At 51.1% G+C, this 14,295-nt stretch overlaps 1 protein-coding gene and 1 pseudogene across 1 annotated transcript in view; one reads left to right on the top strand and one right to left on the bottom strand.

Annotated features, from left to right (window-relative positions):
- The window catches only part of DHX32 (DEAH-box helicase 32 (putative)), a 36,144-nt gene that overhangs the window by 1,255 nt on the left and 20,594 nt on the right, over nucleotides 1-14,295 (bottom strand). Inside the window, exons 5-11 of the mRNA XM_015590173.2 lie at nucleotides 12,376-12,621; nucleotides 11,014-11,113; nucleotides 10,776-10,934; nucleotides 4,508-4,699; nucleotides 3,285-3,434; nucleotides 1,608-1,795; nucleotides 352-533 (exon numbers count right to left, since the gene is read on the bottom strand). Coding sequence (XP_015445659.1) covers nucleotides 352-533; nucleotides 1,608-1,795; nucleotides 3,285-3,434; nucleotides 4,508-4,699; nucleotides 10,776-10,934; nucleotides 11,014-11,113; nucleotides 12,376-12,621 — 1,217 coding nt within the window. The remainder of the gene's footprint in view (nucleotides 1-351; nucleotides 534-1,607; nucleotides 1,796-3,284; nucleotides 3,435-4,507; nucleotides 4,700-10,775; nucleotides 10,935-11,013; nucleotides 11,114-12,375; nucleotides 12,622-14,295) is intronic.
- LOC112480502 lies at nucleotides 4,168-4,286 on the top strand (annotated as a pseudogene).

Genomic DNA, 14,295 nt, shown 5'->3' with positions numbered 1-14,295 from the left:
CCTTCTGACTAGCTCCACGCTCAGTGGCTCATCTTTTTCGGAGATGGCCGAGCTCACTCCCTCTCATGGTCTGCCCTGCCAGTACTGTTTCTCTGCAGCATTCTGTTCCTCTTAAGAGGCACTGTGCTTTGTTTTATGTTCCTATAACGTATTCTGTCTTTATAGTGTAACCTTAAAGGCAGGGACGTTTCTCAGGCAATTATCCAGAGACTTGCCTTTAGGAGGCACTCTCGACAGAAGCTTTGGTTGCCACCGGGATACACTCATAACTGAAAACGTAATAACCCAATTTCTCATGTACTCTTCAAGTACGAATTCAAAAGAAACCCTTTTTTTCTCTACGGAACGTACAGCTCAGGAGAGGTTTCTGAGGTGATCCTGACGTAGTTGTTCTCGGAGATGCTGAACTTGTGGAAGAGAACCCACTCTGGCGTCGTCTTGGTGATGGAGTAACTAGACAGGGGGTGCAGCTGGGCCACCTGCTTGTGCGTCAGCATCAGGTAGTTACCGGACCCGTCCACATCCCGAGCAATCTGAAAGGCAGAGTGTTAAAGAAAAAAGATTTTGCATTCACATGGCGATCAATACACAAAAATGTATTATAGATTTATTTTTATTTTTTGGGGTGAGGCAACCCTTGGTTGACCTCACAGATTGCAAGGACCTTGTCAACTTACAATCCCTTATTTTTTTATTTTTTACATCTACAGCACCTGGTCTTCCTAGGTAGTCTCCCATCCAAGTACTAACCAGGCCCAACCCTGCTTAGCTTTCGAGATCAGATGGGATCTGGCTTGACAAAAATGTTTTAAAAATTCCAAAGTGTTTCATAAATAATAATTAGAACTACACATTTGCCACCCATGTTTCCTGTTTTCAGACAGAGGAAATGAGACGTGAACGTGTTTTACCCAAAACTTAGAGGCAGTAATGATGATGTTGACTGACTGTAGCAATTGCAGGGCAGCTACACAGGTTTACATTTTGGTCACGAAATAAAGCTAGCATGTTCCCTGCCACACGTGGACCACATACTCAAACGTCAAGTGCTTTCCACTGGATAGTATAGCTCACTTAATCCTCCTGATAACCCTGCGATATAGGTACCTAACTTTTCCCAGAGGAAGAAATCCAAGCTAAATGGCTCTTTTGTTCATTGACTGCTTTAGTTTCTGTGGCATGATGCAAAAAGCACACCTTCCCCCGTCATGTGCTTGAAGGCGGGGGGCTGGGCCGCCTTCACTCTGGGGAAGAAGCAAATGAGACATCGCCTCGGGCATGGGGCATTCTATCACCGGTTAAACGTGAGCCAGTTCGCAGGCAGGTGACATGAGGGACTCGATCTGACGTTCATCCAAAGAGAGTGTCTTCACAACTCGCCCTTTGTAACGAAAAAAGATCTTTTGTCCCTTTGGACAAGTTAACATATTCTGGCTTAGCCCTCCCTTCCCTTGACGGGGTGCAGGTCTAGACACTAAATCTCTAATAACATGAGGGTTTTTGTTTTAAGGTTAACAACAAAATCATCCTGCGGGCGCGATTCCTGACGGAACGTCCCGAGCGTGCCGTCCCGCGAGGACCGCAGTGAGGGCGGCCGCGCCGCTCACCTGCATGAAGTAGCCGGACAGCAGGGCTTTCTTTATGTTCAGCGCGTTCTCCTTGGAGCCGAAAGCAGGCTCCGCGTAGGGAAGCTCGATCCGCTTGATGATTTCTACGAGTTCCGCTCGGATGACGTCGGCCATTCTGAGCGCAGAACAGTTGAGGAAGTAGTCCTGACACCATTTTTCAACACAGTCTGGGGGGAGAAGGGCCACAGGTCATTTAGAAGTGATCTGCCGGGAGCAGGCAGAGCCCAGCGGGAAGGCGCTGTCTCTGCATCCTCTGTCCTCTCGGAAGGTCACATGCGTGAGTGGGGAGGCGACACGGACAAAGACCTCTGGTGGCTGCGAGATTGTCTGTGCTGCTGCTAAGGAAGGGAGAAGCGCCGCTGGCAGGACCTAACTGGCTCTGTGGTTCCCACGATCCCACGGGGCTGGGGACTTTCTGGTGCTGACCCTCGCGAGGTCTGTGCCTCGTAAGGGGCAGAGGACGTGGTCTCAGGGTCGGCACTGTCTCGTGTGTGACGGCAAGGGTGGACGGTCACATTCGATCCAACTGGGAGGGGAAGGCTGGCAGTATGAAGTCCTCCGACCCATGGAATTTTCTCGCACACTATCATGAGGAAAGGGTCACCGCTAGGCTGATTTGGGACGTATGTTACAGCGAAGCTGCCCTAGCTGCACGTTTCATGTTAAAATTCAGTCACCTGGTTCAGTTTCACGTTATTCTTCCTCGCCACCTACAGTCACTCAGGGAGGACTGGAATTTTGCCCTGACCTGGCAGCGCCCGTGGCCTTGCACAGAGGGCAGAGACCCTCGACCCCGTGCTGTCCGCTCCGGCCTGTTCGGAGCAGCAAGAGCGGCCGCGTGTCGGCGCCCGAATCCCCGTGTCCTTTCTGGCTGCACTGTTTTCTTCTCAGCTGTGAAAAACGAGCTCCCTGCTCTACAGGACCCCACTGCCACTCAGACTGCTGTCCCTCACGTAGTTTACGTACCGTCCATCGGAGCAAAGATGGTAAAAGCGGCTTTGAGGAAAACGAAGGTGACATCAGCCATCCTTGAAGGACAGGCACTGCCCTGGCAGCCTCCACTCGGCCTTCTCCACCCTGAGAGCCCGTCCTGTCCCTGCACCCAGCCCAGGGGCGCACCTGAGGAGTGCCCAGCCCTGTTACCGGGTGCGTCCGCCATTCTGCTCCCCTGGCCCTTCTCCCCTCGCCCCTCTGCCGAGCTCTGGCCATTCCCTCCAGCCCGTTCCTTACCGCTGTCTGTGGCGGGGTGTTTTGGTTTTCTCTGTTTCGAATGCTCCGTGTTCTCTTTCCAGCTGGCAGTGACTGCCAGACATGGAAAGCACAAAGCACAGCTCTGACCCGCAGGCACCTAGAGATGGCATTCCTCTTCCTCCTCCCCAGACCAGAGCAGAGGAGCTGTGCTGAGCAAGTCTGTCCCCAGGTCACCTTGCCCAAGGCAGGCTCGCTGAGGGCTGGCGGAGCTGGACCCGGGGGTCTGAGTACAGGTCCCCTGCAGCCGCCAGAGCTCTAAGAGCCGGACTGTGTGGCCAGGAACCAGCGGTGCAGCGAGGGCCTCAAGCGCCACGCCCCTGAAGTGACCCATGGGGCCAGAGAAAGGGTGTTTGGTGAATAAGCACCCAGCTTAATCTGGGAAGGAGAATCACAGCATGCACTTACGCTCGCTGGTAGAGTTCAGAGTCGCGTCTTGGTAGGCCTTGTAAATGTTGATGAGGGTAAAGTGATCTCCCTCGGGATGTAAAAATGTCTTCCAGCAAGTCAAGGCAGCCGCCTCGGCTCCGCGCGGCAGACGCGAAAAGCAGCTGGGAGCTGTAAGATGCAAAAGGTCACGAGGTCGTCGGTAACGGAGACTTCACGTTAGCGCAGCACTGCCGGGCTCGCAGCTGTTTGTGCTACGGGGGTTCTTACACTGAATACCAGGCCCTGTTTACTTAGAAGTCAAAGGAATTTAGGGAGAGTTGGCACGTTTTTCTCCTTGTTTGCTTTTCTCAGGCCTGCTCAATAAGTCAGTACCCGGCTTATGTTACAGAGGGACAGGGGCTGGGCGCTCAGACGCCAGGCGGGAGACAGGATCAGAACAGAAGGTCTCATGCAGCACAGCCTTTGGTCCGTTCTGCCAGTAAACGAATAAATCTAGACATAAACCAAGATGAACGAAGGTGTTACGAGATAAAAAACACGCACACACCATCATTTGGGGAAGAACACTTCTAGTGACACATTTTTCTTCAGATTTTTCTTGCTTTTTGCTGACTACATCAGCAGAAGCAAACTTGGTATGCTTTCACATGTCTGATTAAGAAATTCACTAGGTTTAGTCTATAGCCACGCCACCCTGAGCAAGGCTGATCTCATCTGATCTCAGAAGCTAAGCAGGGTTGGGCCTGGTTAGTACCCCACCCAAACACTCTGCTTCACACTTTGCAGGCATCAGAAGATGGCGGGTAACTGACATGGAGAGCTATTTAAAGATGGACTCTCAAGTAAATTTGAGATGAATTGGATCAGATTGTTTTTTCTAATGCTTAAAAGTACCCTGGTGGTCTACAGCCATGCTACCCTAACCAAGCCCGATCCCGTCTGATCTCGGAAGCTAAGCAGGGTCGGGCCTGGTTAGTGCTTGGATGGGAGACCACCTCGGAAGACCAGGTGCTGTAGGCGTTAAAAATAAAAAATAAGCTGACAAGGTCCTTGCAATCTGTAAGATCAACCAAGGGTTGCCTCGCCTAAAAAAATTCACTAGGTTTAGATTTTTTCATATTAAGATAATTCTTATAATTTTATTCCTTTTGAATCTATTAAAATATCACCCCTTTAAACGGATCTCGCTTAAATCCATACCGGGTGCAGATTCATAATACGGAACAGTTCTGAAGGAATACCTGTGACCATGGCCGCGATTGTCAGCATTTCATCCACACAGTCAAATTCACAGGATGCTAAGATAGACTTTGAGAGCTGCGGATCGAGAGGAAACTCTGACATGATGATTCCAAATTCAGAGAGATTTCCGTCGTTGTCCAGGGCTGCCAGGTAATCCAAGTCTTCCAAAGCCTGCATCAAGCTTTCCGGGGCTGGGAAAGAAAAAACATCACAAAGTCTCATACGACCGAGACGGAGTAACAGGTACTGAATTTTCCCTCCCACATGGAGGCAACAAACAAAACATAGGAAACAAGTTTGAAGACAACAGCAGGCAATGAAGGGCTGACTGCTGAGCGGGGGACAGAAGGGAGCCCTGTGAGCGCGCAGCTTGCTGCCTTGCGTCCCCAGGCTGTGTGTGGGGAGGGGGACCCAGGTGCAGCCCGCTGGACTGCCTGCACGGTGCAGGTCGTGGGAGGCTAAGGAGCTAGCAGGTCGGAGAACCTGAGAAGAGAGAGGACTCAGGTGGCCTACGAGAGTCCCCTTGACCGGTCACAGAACACACGCAAAACACCAGCCTAGGCCAGGGGAACAGCATCCAGGCTTTGAGGGTCGGTGCCTGGGGCTTGCACACGGTCTAGGGTACCGCCCGCCTATACCAGCCAGACTGGTTCGTGGGGCCCTGGCAGGAAACAGACGGTAACTCTGCCCAGGTGGGCACTGTGCCACTTAACATCCTAAAGCTGGAACCTGGAAGGATCACACTGCATCCCAGGACAAGGCTCAGGGAGGGCTCTAGGAACACAGATATCCAGTACCCAACACAGTGAAATGCGCAGTGTCCAGCATCCAAAACGTTACGCGGCAGGAAAACAGGAAAATAAGATTAAGGAGAAATTAACCAATCGAGACGGACTCCGAACTCACGCAGATGACAGAAATAGTAGACAAGATGTTAAAAGTTAGTTGCCAGCGCAAATACGGACAGAAAACTGATTTTCTCCATCCTTTATTTCTCTTAAGCTTAGATAACATTGATAATGGTGTGGTGTTTATTATATATGCTTAATCTCCACCAAAAAAGATAATCCATTTGTTCAAAGAAAGGTATTCTTGCCCTTGTGGAATCAGTTTATATTAAGTATGTGTTTCACCTGTCTGCTGTGGTGTAGCAATGAAGGCCACACAGAAGCAAATCGCACAGTACAAAGCTGCTGTACTGTCCTGCACAGGAAGCCAGAGGGCTTACGAGAGTTGCTCTCACTGGGCTCAATTCCAACATGTGCATGGACGACGGGACCTAAGCAGCGGTGACCTGGGGGCATCTGGGAGTTCAAAGTAACAGACAGTGAAAATTTACTTATGTGCTGTCCAAACCTTGACCGCTAAGCTACTTGTCAAAACTTTAAGCAAACTGTATAATTTGAAAGTCAGTCACCACTGCAGATCTGATAAAATGCACCCATTCCTATAAAGACGGGACGACAACCCTGGGAGGGGTCACCGCTGTGGGCTGAGAAGGGACTCGCTGGTGCTGCTGGGCCCTTTGTCACATCTCCAGCCGTGTTGCTGGGGAAGAGCAGAGCGAGTAACGGGCATGGATGGTTTCAGCCTTCGGCACATGGACTGCGAGCACAGGAGCAGTTCCTGGGAACAGCACGTGTCGGGCCGAGGGGCCTGTAAGAGGGAGCCCATGGCAAAACTGCCGAGAATGCAGACATCTGCCGGAAGACTCGAAAGCACAGCTTTAATCCTCAGCGGAGAGGAAAGAAGTTCAGCTTCCCTGTTTGCGATTTCTCTCAAGATTCCATTCTGAGAAGAGCGCGGCCCGCAGGAGGTTCCTAGCCTGGGCTCTGACTCCTGGGTCCCTCCTGGGTCCCGGCACGGGGCACTGGAGAACTCCTTGTTCGTTCTTGGAGACACTGGGGCAAAGATGAGACCTTGAGAAATCTCGGTCCCAGAAGGAAACAGATGGGCTATTCGGAAGTGAAAGCCCAAGTGTCCCATCAGTGAGCCACGAGACGAGGAACCGCTGAGCTGCTGAAGGTGCAAACGGCGACAGCCAAAATCAGCACCGCAGGCCAGATGAAGCAGGAGGGCCTGGGAGCGCAAGGGAATCACGGTTAGCTCTTCAGAGACCAACGTCTGTAAATCAGCAAAGCTGCTGCATTATAAGCCACAGGCTCTCCGGCAACTGTCCCTATAAGCGTCTGTCCCCAAAGGGCACCTACTCATGGGGTCCGGTTGGTAGCACACAGGATCACCAACAGAAAAGACGCTGTGGTTCCGCTCTCTGTCCTGACAGCAGAACAGAGGACGTCCCTGGCTTTATTGCAGTAGCAAGAACCAGCTGATGAACGCGGCCGGAGGAGCGGCAGTAGCTGAGCAGGACGCGCTAATGTTACATTCTGCATTTTGCGACGTAGCCGCTGTGTGGCCCAGAAAATATCTTAGTCAAAAGCAGGGGGTTTAGAGGAGGGTCCTCTCTGGCAGTGCTGGTTAGGTGCAATCCGTGGGAAATGCTGCTGGCGGAATGTACGTGCTGTACTGTGAGGCCTCTTCCTTACAGCAGTGCGAAATCAGACTGCTGTATTTTGAAGGCAATTTCAATATGAACATCATCTTTATTACACTTTATGGCCAATAGTAGCCGTAGGACCACCCCCCTTGCCTCACCCACACACACCGTCATCACTCAGAGTAACCTGAGAGCCATTACTCTAGTATTCCTCGACTGTTCCGTGGGACCCGTGTGCCAAGCTCCAAGGCTGCGGCTGTGTCTTCCTTCCATGGCATCAGCAGAACAAGGGTGGCCGATCTGTAACGGGGTGAGTGTCCCTGCGGGGAAAGGCCTGGCCCAGTGTCACTGAGCAGGAGAGCAGTCCGGACGAGGCATCATTCCAGAACCCACTGCCTCACGTGGCTTGTTTCCTATGTATAAAGTGTCTGCCCAAACTGCAGATATCAATGGTGGGCATCGCAGGTTGCCGATTCCCACCTAGTGGGGGCATCTCCTCAGGCACTCAGCAGGAGAGCGCGGGGAGCCAAGAGACGCGGAGGCCAGAACCAAGTGCCAGTGCTGTCCAGTCTCTATTTCCAGGCGTCCCTGAGGCACAGCCATGTTCTCGTCTTGGACTTCCTAAGACACCCGGTTTCCTTACGTAATTCACTGCTGCTTAGCTAGTTGGAGTTGCACTCTGGGACCCTGCACGCAGAATTCTGAAATGCACCATGACAGTAAATGCCGTGACAAAGGAGGAGGGTACGCACTCAGGGGCAGGACGGAGCTGGCGGGGAACAAACGGTAACCATCACGCTGACGAGGTGCTCAGCGTGCGGCAGGAACAGGCACTGGCTGCACGGGCGAGCAGACGGACACAGAGAAACAGGGACAGCTGGAGAGGGCGGAAGGAGAAAATGGAGATGCCGGTGCCGACGGGTTTAGCCCGGGGACTTGGCATCGTGTACACTGAGGAGTCCGCAGAGGGAGATGTGGAAGAACCTACAGATGGCCCTGGTTTGACGGCGGACTCTGAAAAGTCTTGGGACTTTTGGGGAGTAGGATTAGGGATCTGGCTCTGAAAAAGGCAGGAAAGGCTTCTTGAAGTTTGTTTCACAGGGACATGCTCACAAGACCTGCCATTTGCCCAGCTCCCACTCCTCTATGGTGTGCACAACACTTCTGCATAAACACCCCCCTCTGAACCTCTTAATAACGCCATGAAATGCGAGGGCAGACGCTCCAGCCTCAAGTACAGAAGAGAGAACGGTGAGGGACGCACCAGAGCCAGGCCTAGCCAGCCTGTCTCCTCGGCTGTAGAATGAGGACTTGAACCCAGGCCTTTCGCCGGCAGCGTCCACTGTATCCGGTGATGCCAACACAGCCGCCGCTGGACGCCTCTCTTCTGGCTGCAGGCGCGATGCTCTGCTGTCGGCGACCGCGGCTTCTCAGAGGTGCCCAGGTGCTGCTTCCTGCACCGCACAAAGCTGTCCTCCGTGAGGCGGCTCCGGCTCGCGAGTCTTGGGTTTCAGAGTCCAGGCAGAGGTTCTGCAGGTGATGACCGCTGCACAGTTTACTATTTTGCCGGTCACTTTCTCAGGGGCCTACACTATGCTTACCTCGACTCTGAACGAACACCTTAGGTCACGTGCACGTTCAGATGAAGAAACGGGAGAGCTACTGAATCACAGAAGCGCCCGTTACCCAGCTTGGGAGCGCGGGCCGGGCCTGGAGCCCCGGCGGTCCCTAAGAGCCTGAGCTTTCTGTGTGGCCCTGGCTCTGGGTGACCCTCTGTCCCGGTGCGGCGAGGATGCCCCCGACCCCACCCTTCACCCAAGCGCAGTCATGAGCAGCGTCCCCGTTCGCTCTCCAACGTCTTGGTTTGAATAGTAAGTCACACGGTCACTGGGCCAGCAGGAGCCCAAGGGGCATCGAGAGCCGACACTGCTTCCATTCTCTGCCTCTTGAAACCTCTCCCAGGTTCCGTTTCCACTTCCCATGAGATCACTTCGCCTTCCAAGGTCCCCGTATACTGGCTCTGGAGTGGTTCTGGCACGTCTGCCGCTTTCACGCTCCACCCCGGCCATCTGCGTTAGCAGTAACGTTGTGTGGCCCTTGAGACGGATAACAGCGCAGCCTTCACTCGTCTGGAGACCCAGACTGGGTTCCCGTTAAGAGGACCGCTGGCCCCGGAGCTCCTCGGGCTGAGCCGCCACACAGCCCTGCTGCGGGCAGAGGGTCTGCGGCGAGGCCCCTGGCAAGGGCCACTTCCCTCCATTCTCCTCAAGGTGCAGACTGTCACGTTCTGAGGCCCTTCTGTAAACTTCGGAACAGAAGCACGTGCACTGGAGTGAGCGCACGCGCCAGGCTGGCAGTCCGCGTGCGATTCGAGAAGGTCGTGACTCACTGGGACGGGCACCACCAGCACAGAGCACACCCCTGCAGGATCTCGAGCCCGGCTCCACCAGCGCCACGCTGGCCCCTGCGGTCCCTGCCATGCGCCGCCTGCACGCTTCCCGCTTCCTGAGGCCTGCGTGTCCTGCACGCCACGTGTGGCAGGTGTGTGTGTGGCTTCGTCGTTCATAGCTCACTCCAAAGCCACCGCCAAAGTGAGTTCTGAGTCCAAGTACAGAGACGACATCTGGTGTGGTCTCGTCCATTTCGGCTAGCTCATCTCTAACCTCTGTCCCGCTACCGCTGGGTATGCGGGGTGACAGACCGCTGAGACCGCCCGCTTCTGTGACGTGGTCCCCTGGTCCTGAGCTTCCCGACCCAGCTCAAGAGTGACCGTCACTCACGATGGAGGTCAGTCCTCAGCACCAGGGACGAAGAATTACTGATTTTTAAAGAAAAGATCTATGTCAAGGAAATCCAATTAACAGCCTGCAGCCTAGTTACGCCAAAGTCACTTCCTCACGGTTCACGGGTCCTGAAAGGGAAACGGGTTTGCTGGATTTGCGCATTTCATTCAGAAGGTGAACTGAATGTGGCAGCTGCGAGCATCGTGTTTTTCTTTCCTCCCAAAACAAAGAGAGTTGATCCACAGTTACACTTTCCCCCAAGCACAGCAGAAAAGAGTTATGTGCGTACTGTTAGGAGACAGAAATAAATTGTCACCCTAACCCTCTGTCCCCCAGCTATCGGCTCTAAGCCTCACGGGGTAAGCGGCACAGCGGTGACCACTGAGCGGGCACAGGAATTTTCCTGCACTGCGATGGTCGCCGTTTGCTTTTTAAATTCTCTGACATTACGAAGCCTGCTTTTCTGCCTTCGTGACTGGTCCTCCAGACACCCGTCCTGAACGAGGAGGTCCCTAGGGAATAACGTATCACAGAGAGTGACCTTCAGCGGATTTTTGCCCCTGGCGATGGCATGAGTTATGAGTGAGGGCCATTTGCCCGCAGATGTTCCCACCAAGAAGCTCTACCGTGGCCAGGACTCTGCGTTTCCTCTCTCGGTTTCAGCCTCCCCTTCTACACTCGCTGCCCTTCCCGGCTTCCAGGCCGCAGGCTCCCTACGCTCCGCTGGCCACAGCAGATGGCTTTCTAGTATCAGACGCTCCGCTGGCCGACGGCGCACAGTGTCTGAATAAGTGCGCCCGAGGGCTTTGCTGTTGTTGTTAATCACATTAGAGAATGTTTACCTCACATGGGGAAATGCTTCAGTAGAACCAAATCCCATGCTTGCTCGCCCTACCCAGTGCCACTTACTCTCAGGAGTGGGGACGGGCACCAGTAAGAGGCGACGTGTCAGCCCCACGCCCTGCCCGTGCGCGAGCAGAGAGCTACCTGGTCTGTTCATGAGGTCGCAGTGGCCTAAGCCCGCAATGTCTACCCGCTTCATGAAGAGCACCATGCTGGTTAAGTTGGCTTCCTGCATCTCGGCTGCCTTCAGTGGCCGCATGTCTTTGGTGGCAAATTCTTCCGAGTACAGACAGAAAAGTTTTCCTGGAAGAAAGCAGGGGAAATGGCTCTAATGTCCATGTTGCCTGCGGACACGTCAGTCACTCTGTGTCTGTCGAGCTACCTGACGATGATGAGCCGAGAATCTGCTTGCGTGTCTCCGCCTGGCTCTGGCTGATGGGCTGCATGACAAGTGAGCTTGCCCTTATTCTCGGGTTGTACACCTTTAAACGGAAAGAGCATCTTTAGCATCAGACCACTCACAATGGGGCAGACTCGCTGTGTGCAGCCCTTTACCTCATGAAATGCTCTGCTACAGGCTCCCTGTCTGTACAATATTTATTACTATTTCACTTGCTTGAGATGGAAACTCTCAGTGCTTTGATAAATGGATTTAAAGGTTGACTGCTTTCATTGTGGCTTCAATAAATATGGGACCTCTATCATTTGCTGAAATACTAGTGTTGTCACTTCTCAATGTGACACTGGTGAATGATGACATACTCGTATGCCACCTGCAGAAAAGGATTATCACCTGACAGTGCTGCTGCTTCAAGGTTCTACTCTTAACGGACTGTGACCTCAGTGGCCTCGCCTTTACGGCTAAGCTGGGCTCTTCCAGGCACACCAGCTGGTACGGAGAGTGCACGTGGCACTAACGCTGAATTCCCTTACGGGTCATTTAGGGGGCACTACCCGGGGTTCTCTGAAGGGTGGGCTAATTCAGTAAGATTGGCCCAGACTGGTTCCCAGGAAACCTTCCCAATGGTGGGAACTGCTCTGTCATAGTAAGACGAGGGTGTTTAGGACACCCACAGTTTCCTGGAGGGATGAAAGCTGCACAACAGCTAAGCGGATCGATACTTGGGTAGGTTTGTTTTTTTCTTAAATGCTATGATTTCTCAAGTTCAAGTGTCTTTGCGAGTCTGAGACAGCCTATTTCTATTTTTCCTATTTTTTTAAATTTAAAGGCAGTGATAAGAAATAACATTTTTTTTTAAAAAATTTAGGCTGGAATTCTATCATCTTAGTTATAAAGCCGAAATCGTCTCAAATTAAAGTCAGGGTACTTGTAACTCATTTCCAGTAAATTACCGAGGGAAGATGCTAATTACTTTGATAAATGGGCTACCAAAATACTTAGTACGTAAGAAAAGCTGAGTTTAGGAGTCAAACAATTTGCTTTGCTAGTACTTTAGCTAAAGAAAAAACACTGAAAGAAGAACCATCACCATTATACTTCAATACACTTCCTCTCACACCTCGATTTGTTTCCAGACCACCAGCATGCTAACGAAGGCAGTAACACGTGGTCAGGACCTTCGTTACTGGCTGCAGTAATTCTTTGTATATACGACAAGCACAGAAAATGCCCAGATCGTGCAGTTCATCCTCACTTTCTGGTCAAGAAAATGGTAAGAATCCAAGAAACTGACCCTCGACAGTTACCAGCCCAGGTGTCTTGGACCCGCTCGATGATAACTACCTTTCTTCTTTCCACGCCCACGTCGATGACAAATCTGACTGTGTTGCTCCAGATCAGAGACTCTCCAGAGCTGGCCGTCAACACCACTCTTCTCTGATAAACGTGGCTTCTTTTTTCTGTCTCCTCATTTGGCTTGAACAACGCACATTTCTCTTTTGGATACAAAGGGACCACCACCAGCTCACCGAGATCTGGGTTTAAGTTGGATCCTTCTTGACAGACGATTTCGTAGGCTTTTTCAATATCCTAAAGTAAAAAAACAAAAAACCCCACTGTCGTCCATGAGAAAGTACATTATAAACAACTTCTACTTTTTTAAGGTCCAAATGAAAACTATAGGCAAAGGCTGCATAATATATACAGAGAAAGAAATATCTGTGCTGCTAAGTGTATCATTAAATTAGAAAAGATGTAACTGGATGAGAACCTTTCTTTGGGGGAAGTTAAATATAATAAACAATTTCATCATTTTTGGTCCAACATGGTTTTCTCCTTGTGCAATGTACTAGCTTGCCTTATGCATCCATCCTGTTTTTCTAGCTTGTTGCAGTTTCTCAGATCCATTAACGATGGCAGGTAAACAAGTTACTGTCACCTCGGTGATGACGCACCACTGTGCTTTAATGGTAGCGGAACTAAGAACTGTAAAACAATCTCTAGACTTCCAATAACAGCACATACACAAACACATTCTGCAGTCAGTCTCTATCTAGGTCATTCTGAAAATTATTTTTACCCATTAGCACTTCAAAATGGCAGAAAGGCAATGAAGTAGGGAGATATTCACTGCTATTTTACATCTGTACATGATTCAGGCATTTAGAATTACTCTTTAAAAATGTTTCACTGTCAAATATAGCAGGGAAAAAAGGTAAATTATTTTGCTCTACAACTAAATATAAGAAATTGTGCAAAAAACTCAAACGGCAGGGCATTTAGATAGTATTTTTCATTTTCTCAAATCACTGGTTTTTCAGAACCTCCTATAAAAAAGATGTCACGATGTAATTCTTATACCTTTTTAATGTTTCCAAAATTTCTACCTTCTACCTAACCAGCAAAATAGAAGGAGAGCCTTTTCATTTCATTAGTCATTAGAGTTCGCTAAAAATCTAAGAAAGACAGCTTCCCATGACTTGCGGTTTTTATTAAGACTACTCTGTTTTACGTTGCTCCAGCTCACTCCTTCCTTCCACACCATTTGCAGAAAGGGACTTAATTCGAGCGTTTTGTAGGAAGACAGATCTGCCTAGGAAAATTGCAAGGCATCACAGCTCACCTGGGTGAGCTGTTTGAAAGTTGTTCCTGAGCTGCTGAGTCCCAGGAAGCAGGGACAGAGGCGGCCCCCTCGGGCGCCACAGGAGCCGGCATCCAGAACACTCTGCTCGGGCTTCCCCTTTCTGCCCAGAGTTGGTTTACTTGGGACAGATTTTCACCAAAGAGCATGACTATTGATGGTAATGAATAAAAACTTGCCAAATGGAATAATGAGACCAGAACTGCTTCTCCATCTTTATCACTCTGATCGCTTCTTCAGCATTTAACGTGAGGGTAGCTTAGATGGGACATTAAGGGAGCGTACAGGGACGAGAACAGTTGCTGGAGCTGCGTCTCCCTGCACCTCAGCCTCACAGGGACATGCGTGCCTTCCCCCACGGCCACCGGAGCACACCTCCACCGGCCTCGCTTCACCCTCGTAGTAACCTGGGTCCAGTTCCGACTCCTGTAGCCCATGCCTGAGCGATTTCCCATCAAAATAACCCTTCACGGTGCATGCAAATATTTCTCTTAGAATACTGTCTAAGAAATAATTTGAGGCACTCATTTTTTATTTCCTTCTAGTTAATCGCTAAAACTTTTTAGTTGTAGGTGGGTTCTAATGTTGAATTTGTTCTAATGGCGGGGGGGGGGAGAAAAAGA

This window comes from Pteropus alecto, unplaced genomic scaffold (genome assembly GCF_000325575.1).
Source record: "Pteropus alecto unplaced genomic scaffold, ASM32557v1 scaffold74, whole genome shotgun sequence".
In the NCBI taxonomy this organism is placed as follows: Eukaryota; Metazoa; Chordata; class Mammalia; order Chiroptera; family Pteropodidae; genus Pteropus; species Pteropus alecto.
This window is presented reverse-complemented; position numbering and strand designations above follow the sequence as displayed.